Source organism: Agelaius phoeniceus, chromosome 1 (genome assembly GCF_051311805.1).
Source record: "Agelaius phoeniceus isolate bAgePho1 chromosome 1, bAgePho1.hap1, whole genome shotgun sequence".
Lineage (NCBI taxonomy): Eukaryota > Metazoa > Chordata > Aves > Passeriformes > Icteridae > Agelaius > Agelaius phoeniceus.
Window position 1 is genome coordinate 39,347,330 of NC_135265.1, and position 15,002 is coordinate 39,362,331.

The 15,002-nt window shown below is 37.8% G+C and overlaps 1 protein-coding gene across 12 annotated transcripts in view; it reads right to left on the reverse strand.

Moving 5' to 3' along the window:
* Window positions 1-15,002, reverse strand: part of THRB (thyroid hormone receptor beta) — a 169,520-nt gene that overhangs the window by 18,971 nt on the left and 135,547 nt on the right. For 11 of the 12 annotated variants that reach the window (XM_077176800.1, XM_077176764.1, XM_077176777.1 and 8 more), the window contains one exon: window positions 780-880. In XM_077176800.1, the coding sequence (XP_077032915.1) occupies window positions 780-880 (101 nt within the window). Of the gene's footprint in view, window positions 1-779; window positions 881-11,144; window positions 11,473-15,002 lie in introns of those variants that run through there. The other variant, XM_054637913.2, reaches the window with a different exon arrangement.

A 15,002-nucleotide genomic window follows, 5' to 3' on the forward strand; every position in this document is an offset into this window, starting at 1 on the left:
GACATGTGTGGTCCCATTTGTTTAGAAAAACAATTTTTTTTTTTTTACTTTCTGCAGGAAAGAATAGCTTTCTTACAGAATCTCAAGCTATTCAGGCAAATTCATGGAAGTGAAATCATGTAAGATGTGTCTGATTGTGTTACTCCATTTTTTTATTTACTTGCCCAAAGCAATCTATTTTTAAATTCAATTTTGCACAAAGTCTTGGAGATGCATTTTAGGGCTGAAAGCACATTTCAATATGCTTAAGTTAAAGAAGTCAAAATCTTTTTGGAACTATTTTAATTGGGTGTCAATGCTTCCCAAATTGATGGATGTTACTGTAATATGAGCATGTGGAAAGGATTTTGATTTTTGCTTCTTCACAGGGATGGTGAGAGGCACTGGAACACTGTTAATCTCATGGCCATAAGCAGAACCTTAGCTATTGCATAAACAGCTTCAGTGGAGTAGCTGGGAACATGCTGTTGTACCCTGGCTGAGAACATGGCTAAAGAAACATTAAAAAATGGAAATTCAAAAGCTAACTGGTAAACAGCAGCAACACCAGTCTAAATTTCTTGTTTTCTTTTCAAAAGCAAACACGGCAAAAACTAACTATATTCCTTATGCATATGAAGAGCAGCAGCATGATCAGATGCGGCTTATCATCAGTACTGGATGTTCTTATTAGCTTCTAATCTGTCTTTATTTGATTTGACAGCACAGTTCAGGAAGTCTGTATAATGGAGGAGCTGGAGAGCTATTTCTGATTCCCACTTTCCCACCATGCCCTTTACCTTGCAACCTTCGCAAGTGATGCAGCGATAATGGTATCCGGTGGCTTTGTCCCCGCATACTACACATAGCTCATCCTTGTCTAAGTAACTGGGTATGTACCCTGCAAAGAAAAAGAGGATGTGGCATGTAAACTCCATACAAAATTATATGATACATTTGATATAAAAAGATTACATTAAAATCCACCACAGATCTTGTCTACCGGCGCCATACTTCTGAACTCACCGAATTTCCTGAATAAAAGTTTGTACTCTTACAGACTTAAACACAGCCTATAAGATTTTCTATTCCTCAGACTGATTCAGTGTCTACTGGTCAAGAGGGAAAAGTTGGAACATGATTTCTCTCTCCTGAGTGAAATCCTACATCAGAAAATATTCATTACTTCAAAAGATTTGATGTGAAATAATAAAATAGCAGTGAAGGCATACAGTATGTTTCTGTTCTATATATCAGAAAAAACCTCAATATACTTGTATACTGTAGATGAGACTGCAGGTTTCAGTGTGACTGGGGGACTTGGTAGTAAGAAATATTTACTGACAGATGGTTTGTTTCAAAGCAGAAAGGTACAAGCAACATATAGCCCAAGTTTTATTGATCATGCCTACCTGGATGTGTTCCACAAGAACACTCAACGTAGCCTGAATTTAAAGCAAAATATGTGGACATTCAAATATGTGTGTATGTGTGAGTGTGTACATGTATGTGTTAGAATGACATTTTCTCTTCAGAAGTGGTTTACCAGATCCAGCCAGTGAAAATATTCCTGCTGTGAAAAAAATTGGCAATGCTTGGTTCTTTTCCGACAATGACATTTGTTCTGAAAACACAAACATATTTTCAATTTGAGCAAAAAACCAAAACAATACTGATGGCAAGCAAAAAGTATTTGTAACCACAGACAACTTTTTAACAGGGTAAAATACAAACCTTTCAAAATCAATGTTTCCATGACTCATAACTAATGGAGTTACAGTTTGTAACTTTACCTTCTGAAAAATCTCACTGTGAAGATGTAACATAGACATCTCAGACTCCCTTTGAGGGGAGAGAGGAAAGTGCACCTATATGTATAACTATGTAAGATTAGTGGAGTAATAAACATTTCACAGGGTCCCACAATGGCTGAAGTTGGAAGCCACTTCTGGAGGTCAACTACTCCAACACCCCTGCTCAACACAGGGCCAGCTGTCCAGGCCCATGCCCAGACAGCTTTTGAGTATCTCCAGGGATGGAGACTCCACAACCTTTCTGGGCAATCTGTGCAAGTGTTCTGCTCTGTCACCTTCAGAGTGACAAGAAAATACTATTTTATTATTCTCAGAAGGAATTTCCTGTACTTCTATTTGTGCTCATTTTCTCTAGTTCTGTCACTGGGGACTGAGAGGAGTCTGGCCCTGTCTTCTACAGTGTGGGGGATCAGATATTCACACACACTGATATGCCCCTTTGAGCCTTCTCTGCTCCAAGATGAAGAGTCCCAGTTTTCTCAGTTATTCCTCATAGAAGAGATGCTCCAGTTCATCATCTCTGTGGCCTTTTGCCAGGCTTACTCCAGGATGTTTGTCTTTCTTCTATTGGGGAGCCCAGAACTGGACCAAACATTGCAGATGTGTTTCACTAGAGCTCAACAGAAGGGAAGGATCACATCACTCAAGCTGCTGGTGATGATTTTCCAAAAGCAGATCAGATGCCATTTACCTCCCTTGCTTCAAGAACACACTGCTGGCCTATATGCAACTTGCTGCCCACCAGGAACCCCCAAGCACTCCAGCGCAGAGCAGTTTCCTGCCAGTTGGGCCTGCACTGCTGTGTTTATTACTCCTCTCCTCATGCAGAATTTGGCCTTTGCCTTTGATGAACTCCAAGAGATTCCTCTCATCCCATTTTTCTAGCCTGCCTAGGTTGCTTTGAATGGGGAGCACATCCATCTGGTGTTCCAGCCACTCCTCCCAGTTTTGCATCAACTGCAAGCTGAGTGGAATTTTTCAGTGCAATGAAGAAGAGCCCTTTGGATGCAGCTGCCTGTAACACGATCCCTTACCACTAGCTTGCTGAATCCATCTGTAGCACCACACATAAGGCTAGACATGAAGGTTAATGTCTTTATGAATCCCTCACAGCAGTATGGGCCGGTACAGCTTGGGGACTTGGGACACCAGTCACTTGGAGGGCAACCAGCAAGACTCAGGGCAGCAGAAGGCTGTTAAGGGATTCTGAAAGAGGGGTGGCCATCATCTTCCTGCAATTAACATGACTGAGGGTCAGCTCAGTAACACTTTAAATTCAAATGCCTTCCTAAGGCTATGCTTCCAGAGGCTCTCTAGAAAGTCCAAATTAGACAAAACACTTAAAGTTAACTGAGCTTAAAATGCTTAAACTTTATGGAGTCTGGTGAGTAAATCAGGAGAAAGTAAAGAAGGCAAAAAGTATTTGTATGGCCTAATTTGAGAATAATTATGAGAACCTCAAATTATAGAGGAGTACATATCCTCTTCTCTAAAACAAGGAAGCAGTAGTACTTGGAAGCCATTCCTGGATACAGGCATCTCAAGTCTGCCAATATTCCAGAAGGGGAGTGGGGGAATGAGCTAAGATCTCAGTGTTGTATCAAACCAGTCTACAAGACAGCAAAAGAGCAGATTTATATTCAGGCTATATTTCTCCATGATGAACAAGTTATGCTTGGATAGACTGGTGGCCATGTGACATTGAGAGATGAGAGACAGCAGGGTTTCAACTCTAATTACATCACTGACTCCTAATAGACACTGTGCCAGTGGGGGATTAGCAGAGGCTATTATCTCCATCCTGCCCCCACTCTGCTCACACCTGCCTCTGCACATGCAACACATACACTACACAGAGCTGACAGAGTGGGCAGAAGATGCAGCAAAGGGATGAAGAATTTTCCCCTAAATGTATCATGAAGATCAATGGCTTCTTGTTATTGCTGGTTACTGCTATTCACAAAATACAGTCTTTGCATAGCATAAACTACATCCTCAAAAATTCAGTATCCCTGGTTAGCTTCCTCAAGAGTTGTTTTTGAATTAAATGCCTTGATATTTCATTAATTATACAAGCTGGTTAGTGCTGCTCATGCAATGGCAACTTGTTCTACTGGAGGAGCAGGAAACCACTTGTCTAAACTGCTTCCTTAAATATGTACAGTAGGTCATGCATGTGATCACTGCTGTCCATCTCCTTCCTGGAGTTTCGTGACTTTATCCAATATAAAGTTTCCAATCTGGCAGAACACACAATCTCTTAGGGGCACTCCTAATCAGACATTAAAAATGGCATCCTTACATGCAACCACACTGCCAATTTCTTGCATCAGAAGCATTAAGTGACACCTACTTAAGCTACCTAAATATTATATTCAGTACTGCCACAGATTGACTCCAAGGGAGTCAAGGGAAGTACACACCTGGAACTCTTCTTGTGATTGAACAGGAAACATGAATAGAAAATTCTTATTCCAAGAAATCACTGGCAACAAAAGTGTGCAATACATATATTTTGTCTTTCTATTACAGTTTTCCATATTTTTAACACTTCTTCTAACAGCTAATGGGGTTAGAAACAGTTAGACTGGGAAGATTGGACCTTCAGTAGTATTTTCAAAAGATACAATTCAGATGGACATCACTGCAAAAGGAGTAAGTGGATTTACATTCAGTTCTCACAAACACTAATGTCCATTCTGAGTAATTTCTAGTGGTGGCAAATATCCTGTAAGACCTCTGTATAAATTCAATACAATTTCATTTGAAAGACATGCAGATAAACAGACAGTACATTTTTTCTGCTTCTCAGAGCTAGAAACAGCATTAGCAGGAAGAAATTCAACATTGTTTTTCTAAACATGGTACCGGCATGGAAGAAATGAATAGCGCAGTGGAGATTCTTGGAGAAGTCACGGATGGCAGCAGAATTGTCTGTTAGATGTTTTGAGAAAGGAGAAGAGCAACAGACTTGTCTCACTCTTGGCACCACTATTAGTAACTTGTCTCTCATATCAACAAGTACTTTTGCTTCATGTCTGTGTAATAACACTGAAGCAAAAATAAAAATGCTTATGTGGAAAAGCAGATGCTGTCTGGACAGTGTAATCCTCGTGCTCTCTTACTAATAAATTTCTTGCTGATAAATTTCTTACTAATAAATTTACTTACTGATAAATTTCATGGAAACATCAGGTATGTTCCTATTTCAGGTGGTCAGAATTTATTTTTTATTTCTTGGTCAAAACCTTTCAAGTAAATATCTAAGAGAAACTGTTCAAGAGCAACAACAACCTCACTGAATTGTACAAAAACAACCAATATTGTTCCTTGTTGTTTCAAGTCTCTGTCTGCTGTATTCAGCATCCTCATGGACTGTCACTTGTTGCATCCCGTATGATCTTCTAAATTAATTATCTGTCAAGTATGACCTGACATTGTTTATCCCAATGCCCACCTTGGATCTTTGTTTTGAGAGAAGAATAACAGTGAATGACCTTGATCTGCCATGTCTGTGTTTCCCCTGTAGCCTAAAGTAACACCTTTGGTTCCCAGACTCCCACCTGCCAGTCTGCCTAATCTGACTGTCTTGGCAAGGCTAAGCACACAGCAGGACCACTTGCCCCTCTCTAGAAGAATATGTCATAATAATCCATTATAGCCAATCTTGAGAGCGATCTAAATCACAACTGTAGCTTTGTAGAGGCATGGCAGGAAACAATTCCCTTCAGCAGGAAAATGCACAATGAGTCTGCCCCAAGCAGCCATAAGGACAGAAAGAAATTTGCTACCCCATGCAGTCATCTGAGGTACTCCTCCATTAATACTGTATGCATGGACTCTTAAATTACCATTTGCAGGAATGATGCCTTACAGCACCATATATGACCCTGCACAGTGTAATGGGCTGGAGAGACACAAGCAAGACACTCAGTGCCTATTCCTCCATTCAACAAAGCAAAGCAAACTATTTCTATTATAAAAAAACTCTGAAAAATTATAGTGCTTCTTCTTCCTCTGTATCTGGTACATGTTAACAACATCAACAAAAAAAAGCATCTTTTGAGAAAAGTAAAGAACCACTTTCAGTTTTGTTAAAGTACCACTGCACATTCTTTATCTCTCCAGATCTGTACAAATAATGTGATATTCGCCTAGGGAATTAATCCTCACCTTAAAAAAATTGTAGAACCAAATGGTATTTGACTACCAAACAGGAATATGAGTAACACTGATGCAAACAAACTATGCCTGTCTGCCAGATGTTCATTATTAGCTTGTTCCTAATCCACCATAGATTTATACCTTGAAGGCAGAAAATGCCATTTTTTGCTATTGTAGAAGGATAGTTATGCTTCAAGACCATTATTCAGTACTTTAATTTTCAGTGTACACTGGCAGAGTCATGTATTAAATATACTCCCTGAAATCTTTCTTTCTCCCATATGGTAAGATTTGCATGACTAGAGATCACTTACTAAAATGAGGAGTTAGGACTTACCAGTAAGCTGGTATTCACTTACTAGACACTACAGTACAAAAATTAAAAAGATGAAATTAATTACTACCTTGAGAATCCTCAACTGTATTAAAACTGATATGTAAATTTGTACGACTGTTCTACTGCTTTCATAGTCACCTTGAACTCTTTACAAATTATAAAAAATTACAAGGACCAGCCATGCATCGTCCTGGACATACTTGAGCAGAAAAAGCTTAAATGGAGTGTTGGTGGAAGCATAGACCCAACAGAGAAAAAGCATACTTCATTCTTATTTGTGCTATTATCAACATTGATCTGAAATGCTGGGCAGATACACTGATCCTTGTTTCCCACTTTCTTTAAATTACTCCCACTGAGAAAAATGGCTTATTTCTCCTTCGAGCTTGGAAGCACCGAGAATGTTGCTGAGCACACTTTTCACACTGATTCACACTTTTCTTGTTAGCTATCTGGCTTGCATGTCCTCAATTTTGATCTCTGTTGACATTTTTTGATTTATGAAATTACTAAAATTTGACAAAAGATTCTGCAATGACTGAATCTGAAACATTTTATAGTCCCTTTTCTCTCCATGACTTTTCAGTGCATTAGCTCTGCTCCTTAGGCTGAGTCAGAAACCTTATCAACAACAGTGCTTTTGCAGAGAATGTGCTGAAAACATTTTAGCCCAAACTGTGTTGTCACTTAAACTTCTGCAATCAGTACTGTACCTGCAGCCATTAGCAATTATAGGTACAAAATACATCATTTTAAGGGTCAGATCATGCAGTTTCCCCACCCCTCAAATAATTTAAATGCTTTTAGAGACAGTATCTTAGTGCCTGCAAGAAAGTTATTTGTTGAGAAATCTAAGCCTCACTGAACAAAGCAAAGTATAACTTACTTCACTTTTTCATCCTTCATTTGGTTGTGGAAAGGTTACAGTGAAGGAGATGAAAACACATTTTTCCATTGACTTTTGTTATGAAAGAAACATAAGTGCAAATGCATAATGATTTATGCAATGGATTATGCAATTTTTTTCTTAGTGCTATTTTCTTAGATAGGTGGTCAAGAGCAAAATTAATATTTTTAAGCTTGAATAATCATTAACATACTGGGAACTGTTCTACTGCAAAGGCCAGGATGACAAATTCTCAGTGCTTCTGTAAATTGATTATATCCACACACACTCCCTGCATTGATGAGATGACATTTTGGCATAAGCTTCATGTTACTTTTTCTTAGCTATTTAGAAAGCACCCTAATGTTCTCACACTGCTGAGAACTCAGTTTGGGCTAATTCTGTTGCATATTCTAGCACTCACACACTACATATTCTCAGCTGCACCTTAATTGCCTGAGAAAAAATAGAGAGAAATAATTATGGCAAATACAATTATAAAAATAACAACAATTACAACAACAACTTTCAAAGTCCTGTTCTCCCACCATACCAAGAGCCCTTCCAAACATGGCATTAACCCCACTGGTATCTCACTAGTATCTGGGAAGCAAGGTGAGCTGCAGGGATGAGAAGCCAGCTCTGCTACAGCCTAATCTCAAGAATTTGCCCCCCAGCCTAATCTCAAGAATTCCCCCCAAAACCCTTGGTTTGGGGGGCAGCCTCTGCTTACTGCTCTCTGCCCCACAGAATCTGAAGTTAAAGCCTAACCTCACAGACACCTGTGGACATCTTTCATTAACACTGTCTGAGAAATTACCGTGCAAAGGAAAGTGAAAAGCCAACTCTCATCCCAGTTTTAACTTTGCAGACATTTCTCCCATGTTGTCCAAATGTCCAAAACACTATGGAGACACCGAGTGTGGGGAGACTGATGTTTATGGACTCCTGTACGTATTTCTTTTGTACCTTCCTAACTGCATTATCTCCTCCTGTCACTGCGTACTCCTCCTCACAGCATAGGTGGTGTGAGGAGATCCAGGGACATTTTTGTCTGTCTGCACAGCCTCTGCACAGGGGCAGGGGGGGCATAGGCTCCCTATGAGCATCACCCATCCAGCAGGCAATGCTGCAAGCTCACCATGGCTGGCAGCACTGTGTGAGGGGAAAAATATTCCAGTTTAAGCTCTCTGGGACAAAACTGAGAATAGCACCTTGTTCTCACAACGATGAGCCCTGTTCTGCTTATCAGATTTCACAGCATTACACAGAAAACAAAGTGTATGTGGCTGTCTGTTTCCTAGGGCAGGATCAGGTCCAAAAGGGCTTCCTTAATAAAACAGTAAGCTCTTGCACAAACGTTGTGCTGTCACCTTTTAAAAGTGTACACAAGAGCACAAAAGGTAATGGAGAAACAAGTAGATGCAAAGCTAAACCCACATCTCCACTGCCTGATTTTTCTGGACTACAATTCTTTTCTTTAAAAGTTAATTTTTTCATCAGAATTTCTGACAGATAGTCAGGAAATAATAGTTTTTAATGTACTGCAATAACTGAAGCAGCTTTCTGATATTTAGAACAACTGGCTATGCTTTATAAATGTTTCTCCCCCCCCCCCCCCCCCACCGCCGCCAGTGACACATTGCTGGGGTCTTTGGTTGTTGTTTTTCAAGTTATTTTCTGAATCCTTAAAAGTGACATAAAAATAGAGAAGTAATTAAATAGCGTTTCACAAATTACAAGCTTTTCGACATATAAAATGTTGATTTTTTTTCTTCCCAGAGGGAAAACAAGACTTTAACCATTTAGTAACTAGCAAAAGCTCTGATAGGAAACAAGTAACAAGTCCATGTGCTACTGTAAAGTACAATCTGATTTGAACAGCATATTATTGAGATTATAACAAATTTCAGGGGACTAACAAAAATACCAACTGCAGCAATCAAGACTCCTCATGAACACCTGTTTAGGGAATTAATTTTGTTTTAATGGGCTATTACCAAGGCTTCTCTAACAAACTCACTTGCTCCCCCAATCAATTCTAGATCAATACAGACACACATGCCCTGTGAAAAGCCTTCTGTTCTTAGGACAGGATTAAAAGATTTGTTAGTTTTACGATAGCTTGCTTAAAAGATGGAAATTAAAAAAAAAAAAAAAGAAAAGAGAAGATGCACATGTTCCACGCAGTTTAGATCTCTTCTGCTTAACAACCTCAACATTTGCAAAGGTTTGACAGAAGGGAGGCCACTTTTTATTGATTATCACAGTAATAAGGCTCAAAGAATCCCAAAACACATTGCTCAGTCTCTGTGAATGATCAATTAAAAGCCTGCTAGAGAGCTGGCTTCCTCGGAAATTCACCGCCATTTCTCAGCGAAACTGAGGTGGTAGAAAATAAGGGCATACAAGCCATTTTTAAAAACAACTCTGTATTCTTTCAAACCAAACAAGTTCAAAAACTTGACACAGGGCAGATGTCGGGTGCCTAAGCACTGAAATAACTTAAAGCTTTGATCTAGGTGTACTAAATATTATTTATAACCTTTAACATTATGAAAAATGTACTCCTTCAGTGACTTTGCAACAGCAAGTCTTTATTTTTTTAAGTTAATCCTGAGATAAACTTCTCCCTTAACCAAAAACAAGAAATAGAAGAATTCTACAAAGGCTATGAAGTCATTAATTAAAACCCAACAACACATAAAAAAGCCTTAAAAAGCATTTAAAATGTTGCATAACACAAAAACATGTAGTATCCACAACTACATTTAGCCTACAATTTGATCATGTTGTTACAGCTTCCAAGAAGGATTTTTAAAATAATTATCTTTATTAGGAAATATGATGCTGTTCAATGTATGAAATTAAGACATCTTTCTATCAATCACAGAGATCTATTGCACCAAGAGTTAATGAGTATTTTCTGTCCAGAGGAAAATACTTCAGTTTTCCATGTAGTTAATAAAAATAAACAGTCTGCTCTTCATTACAAAGATACTTCAAAAGTAGTAAATGGTGTTTTCTTTATCTCTCTAGTTACATCAGATTCATCTGGATTTTGGAAAACTGCATACAGAAAATCTGGTCTGATCAGAAAAGGATATTATTTTGGTATAACATACAGGTTTTTTTCTTTCTTTAATAATGTGATTTTAAAGAAACACAGAGAATGTATACTTCATATGCGTAAGTTGGGTTACCGAGTTCAAAACAAACAGCACTGAAAACATTTCCAAGTGTTTGTTAGTATTTTGGGCTCCTTTTAAATCTCACTTGCTTACTTGAAATCAAAAGAATAAATTCTAAAAACTGGCAATGATTTAACCCCTAGGGAGCAGACATTGCACTTGTCTCACAAATGTATTGGTTAGATCAGCCTTTTGGATGCAAAGTCATCTTTCTTGCATAGATATATTCTTGAATTTTCAGTCTTTTTTGCTCTGCATAATCAGAAACTCGTGGTTTTCACTCAGAAAACAGTAACTCAAACACATTTTCCCATACATATTTACAGTCCTTTTTTTCAGAATCTTTTTCCTGAGTTGCTGAGCAAACAGAGTTCACATTTACTGAAAACACGGACTTACACAGTTTGTATGTAAACAGAAACACAGCTTTAAGATGCAGCATATATAATGATGACATTTCAGGAGAGAAACTTTCTTATCAAGCTCACTGGTGAATAGCAAAGGAACTTAATAGCCCGGGAAAGCAGAAAAAAAAGCAATATACTTGCAAATGTCTCTTATATATTAAGAAAAAGTGCTTGGAAATCCTCATCGCTCTCCGAAAACCTTACAATCACCTAGCAACCTATGTTACTGCTGCTTTCAATTTTGAACAGGCAGCCTTCACATTCAAAGATGCATCTGAGCCAACTGATGCAACTGTAAGTTTAAAGCAAAACAAAAACAAAAACAGAGATTATTTTTTTTTTGTTATTTAAATAAAATGCCCCTACCTTTCTTCTGAGAGTACGATGGCGACTGCACTTGAGAAAAAGTAGGTTTTTCTTCTGTGAAAAATTCAGGTTGGTTGTACTGATTCAGGGCCATGTCCATGTCAGAGTACTCGCTTTTAAACACGTTTCCAGGGTAACTACAGGTATAAGGCTGATTCACCGCCCAGGCCTGTTCCATATATATGTTGTTACTGTGCAGGACCTGAGCATCACAACTGCTGTAACCCTGATTATCTTCAATATATGTGCAATAATCAGTGGACTGCATGTAGCAATTGCTACCAGCAGCTGGGTGCACTTCATATATTTCTTGCATACAGTAGTTCATTTTGTTAGCCTATCTCAGCTTCTACTTTACGTACACACACACATGCATACACACGCAGGCATGCATACACATGGGTCGGGAAAGGAGCAATGAATATACACCAACAAAGTCGACTGCAAAACAGCCCGTTTTACTTCGGAGCAGCACCTGATGTGCTAAAATCCTATTTATATTGGGACGGCTTGTGAACTCCCCTGCCAGTCAAACATATTGGGAAGCAGATTTATGACAGTCAAAGGTCTTAATCTGTGACTGTAAGTTAATTCCAAGGGAAGATGGCAGTCAGGTAGCAATGACCACCAGACAAAGAAGTGACATCCTGACAACCCTTCTGTTCCCCCATTTGTCTGGAATAATCATTTTATAAACCATTTCCAGCCTTTTCCAATATGATTAGAAAACGACTACTAAGGCAAGGACACAGTTATGTCACTGTAGTTGTCAACTTAAGTGTGAAGAATTATAAAGACTGCTTAAGAACTCCCAGAGGGGATACGCTGAAAATCCTAAAATCAATAATCCTGTTTTTCAGCATTAAACCATAGAAAATCCAATAGTGCTGTGCTGATGACCCAAACAGTAGTCTAGTGTTACAAAATTTAGCAACTTAATCTGTCATCAGCTTTATTGATTTTGTTTTACAGAATTACATGCATGAATCTCCCCAGCCTTCCACACATTCACAATCCTCCTCACTGCCTTATAATGAATTTACGGGAAAGCGGCTTTTCTAAACTTCAGTGATTTCAAGAAGTAATTTCTATTGAGTTCAACAGGTGGGAAACTTCAAAATAATATAATCAGCAAAAAGAACACTGCTTAAATATTATCAATAAGCTAATTGCTTTGCTAGTCTGCTTTGTTAGCTTTTCTGTTTCAGTAATGAAGTGCTTTTAGAAGAGCTTTTTTTCTAATAAGAGAGCGAGGAATGGAAGGAATGTTTTTTGCCCATTTTGACTCACCTATGGACTATGAACATGACAATGCCACAACAAAATCTGTATGATATTCTAATTGCTTAACATACCTCAAGCTTCAGTATGGTTATTATATCTTCTTTAATCAGCCATTGTTTTATTTAAAAATAAAAACTATTTTATTTTTAACTTATATTAACTGCTATTTGGTTTTTTATGAGGAAAAATGTGTTTTTTCTTTATAGCACAGCTAAGATACAGTAAAACTTGTGAAGTCAGTAATAAACCGGTATCCCTTTCTAACATCTATTCTTATTATTAGGGAGTTTAGTTATTACTGATTGAATAATGAGAGCTTTCTTACTTCATTCATTTTAAACTACAGGATTGCTAAAATTACTGTGTAACTTGGCCCTTTTTCTTCTAGGATCTTAAGCGTACATCCAACAATCTTGATGAACATACTCTTAAATAGTCCTCAAAAGTTCGGTGCAATAGGTAAGAACTGGTCATGACATATAAAATTTTTTCCCTATCTGATATTGCTAAATATTTCAGACTAATAAAAATAGCCAACAGAGAGACATTTTCCTTCCAATACACAACTGTAACTAACCTATCTAAGTAAGCAGCATTTCCAGTTAATGTCTAATTAAGTACCAAATCCAGGACAAGTCCTTCCAATGATCGGAGAAGTTACAATTCATACTTGGAGTTCTTCTTCCCTCTCTAACTATAAAAGAAGCATCTTTAACATGCATTTCTTATTAACTTGCTCATAAAATAATAATACATTTGGTAAATCAAACTGAATTCTATTGAGATCAGTGCTACTGAAGTCAATGAAGTTGCCTCTAAAATGAACTTGTTCTCCTAAAATCTAATAATTTAAACATTTTATTTCATGAAGATCGCAAACAGTTACTGAAATCCAACAAGTAAAACCCTAATGAACCCTCACTCATTTACCATTGTCTAACTCAAAAATACCACTGTAAAATACAGTGTGAAAAGCACACAATAAAAGTTAATTTTAATTTTAGTTCAGGCCCATCATCTAGATTTTAAAAACAGTGAGTTTGCCTGTGATAAAAAGCATGTCTCATGCAAGATCTGATTTTTCAATAACAGGTGTTCAGCACTTCATAAAAACGCCTGTTTCATTCAAGAAATTCTGCAATAGTTGTTTATACCGAAACCCCCAAACCATTCCCGCTGAGGGGATGGGTTGGTAATGCTGTAGTGTATGAAATATATACCGCTTGCTGAATTTACTTCTCCATGCTCCCAATAAAACATTCCCAAGTGCCGTACCTAGGTTGTTAATTTACCACAAAAAGATGCCCTGTACCACCAACAGGAACTTATGCAGAGCTCCCACAGAGGTGAGGCTGCGTTTTACAGGTTAGCAGAACACAATACCTAGATACTTTGACACCACCCAGAAAAGCTGGGCTTTAAATTCTTAGTGAGAATTTTTCCCATGTGGATTTGCTTTGCCAGCAAAGTCAAAATTCTCACGAATCTTTCATTTTCTTGTTTTTTCCCCCTCTGACTGGATTTAGGTTTGTTACTGAAAAACTAAACAGAATTGAAGCCTTCTGTAGACAGAGCTGTTCCAGCCAGGACGGCACCTGAGGAAATGGTATTTCAACATGGCACAGCCTGTGAGTTACTTTCTGTTTCAAAATAAATCCCTTAAACATTTCTTATTTTCTAAGCTACATCAATGATGCTCAGAAATGTGTTACATGTACTATTTTTGTCAAGAGTTCCTTTAATACCTTAAGGAAATTAAATTACATGAAACTGTGAAGGATAAGGAAAAAATGAAAAATTACTTTTCCAACAAACAAAAAAAAATTATGAACACTACCAGGGAATGTGGGTTTCTTACCTGTGATATGTTACTATTAAAGAGATTTATAGCTCTGCAGATTGTTGTTCCCTTGGAAACAAATCACTTCAAAGAACACTGCAAAGATTTTAAAAACTGAAATATTCCTAAAATATTTTCATGCTAATCTTTCAGGGTCCAATCCTGTAGGTTCATTTCATGTACGCCTTTGAATTAAATTCTCTGATACAAGACAGTCAGTGTCTTCTTTATCAAAAGTCTGAAAGTGGAGTAGAATCATATTTTTTTCTTTGTTTTGTATTCCTATTTGAATATTTATGTCTTTACATCATGTCATGTTGAGCTTTTGTTGCCTCCAGCAATGTAATATCACACTTGGAATTTTATGAGTTCACACGTGTCTGATTATGTGAACACACGGAAGTTAATCACCATCAGAATAAACCCTTCAATTCAAGCAAACAGGCCAGGAATAAAACAGAAATTTTGACACTGTAATGGCAGAGGATCCAAAGCTCAAACCTCTCACAGTCTAAGGTGTTAGTCCATTGTTCTAAAAAAGACAGGAATTACTTGTTGAACTTTGGAATGCCCCAAAGATTTTTATATACTCACCCTGGTGTAAATCAGAAGTAAGTCTAACGCAGTCAGTGATATTAACTGGGTGGGCAAAAATAAGGCTGTGAATGCCTGAAAGGGGGAATCTGCAGAAGAGACCGCCTTACACTACACCATTCAGCTCTTCATTAACTCCT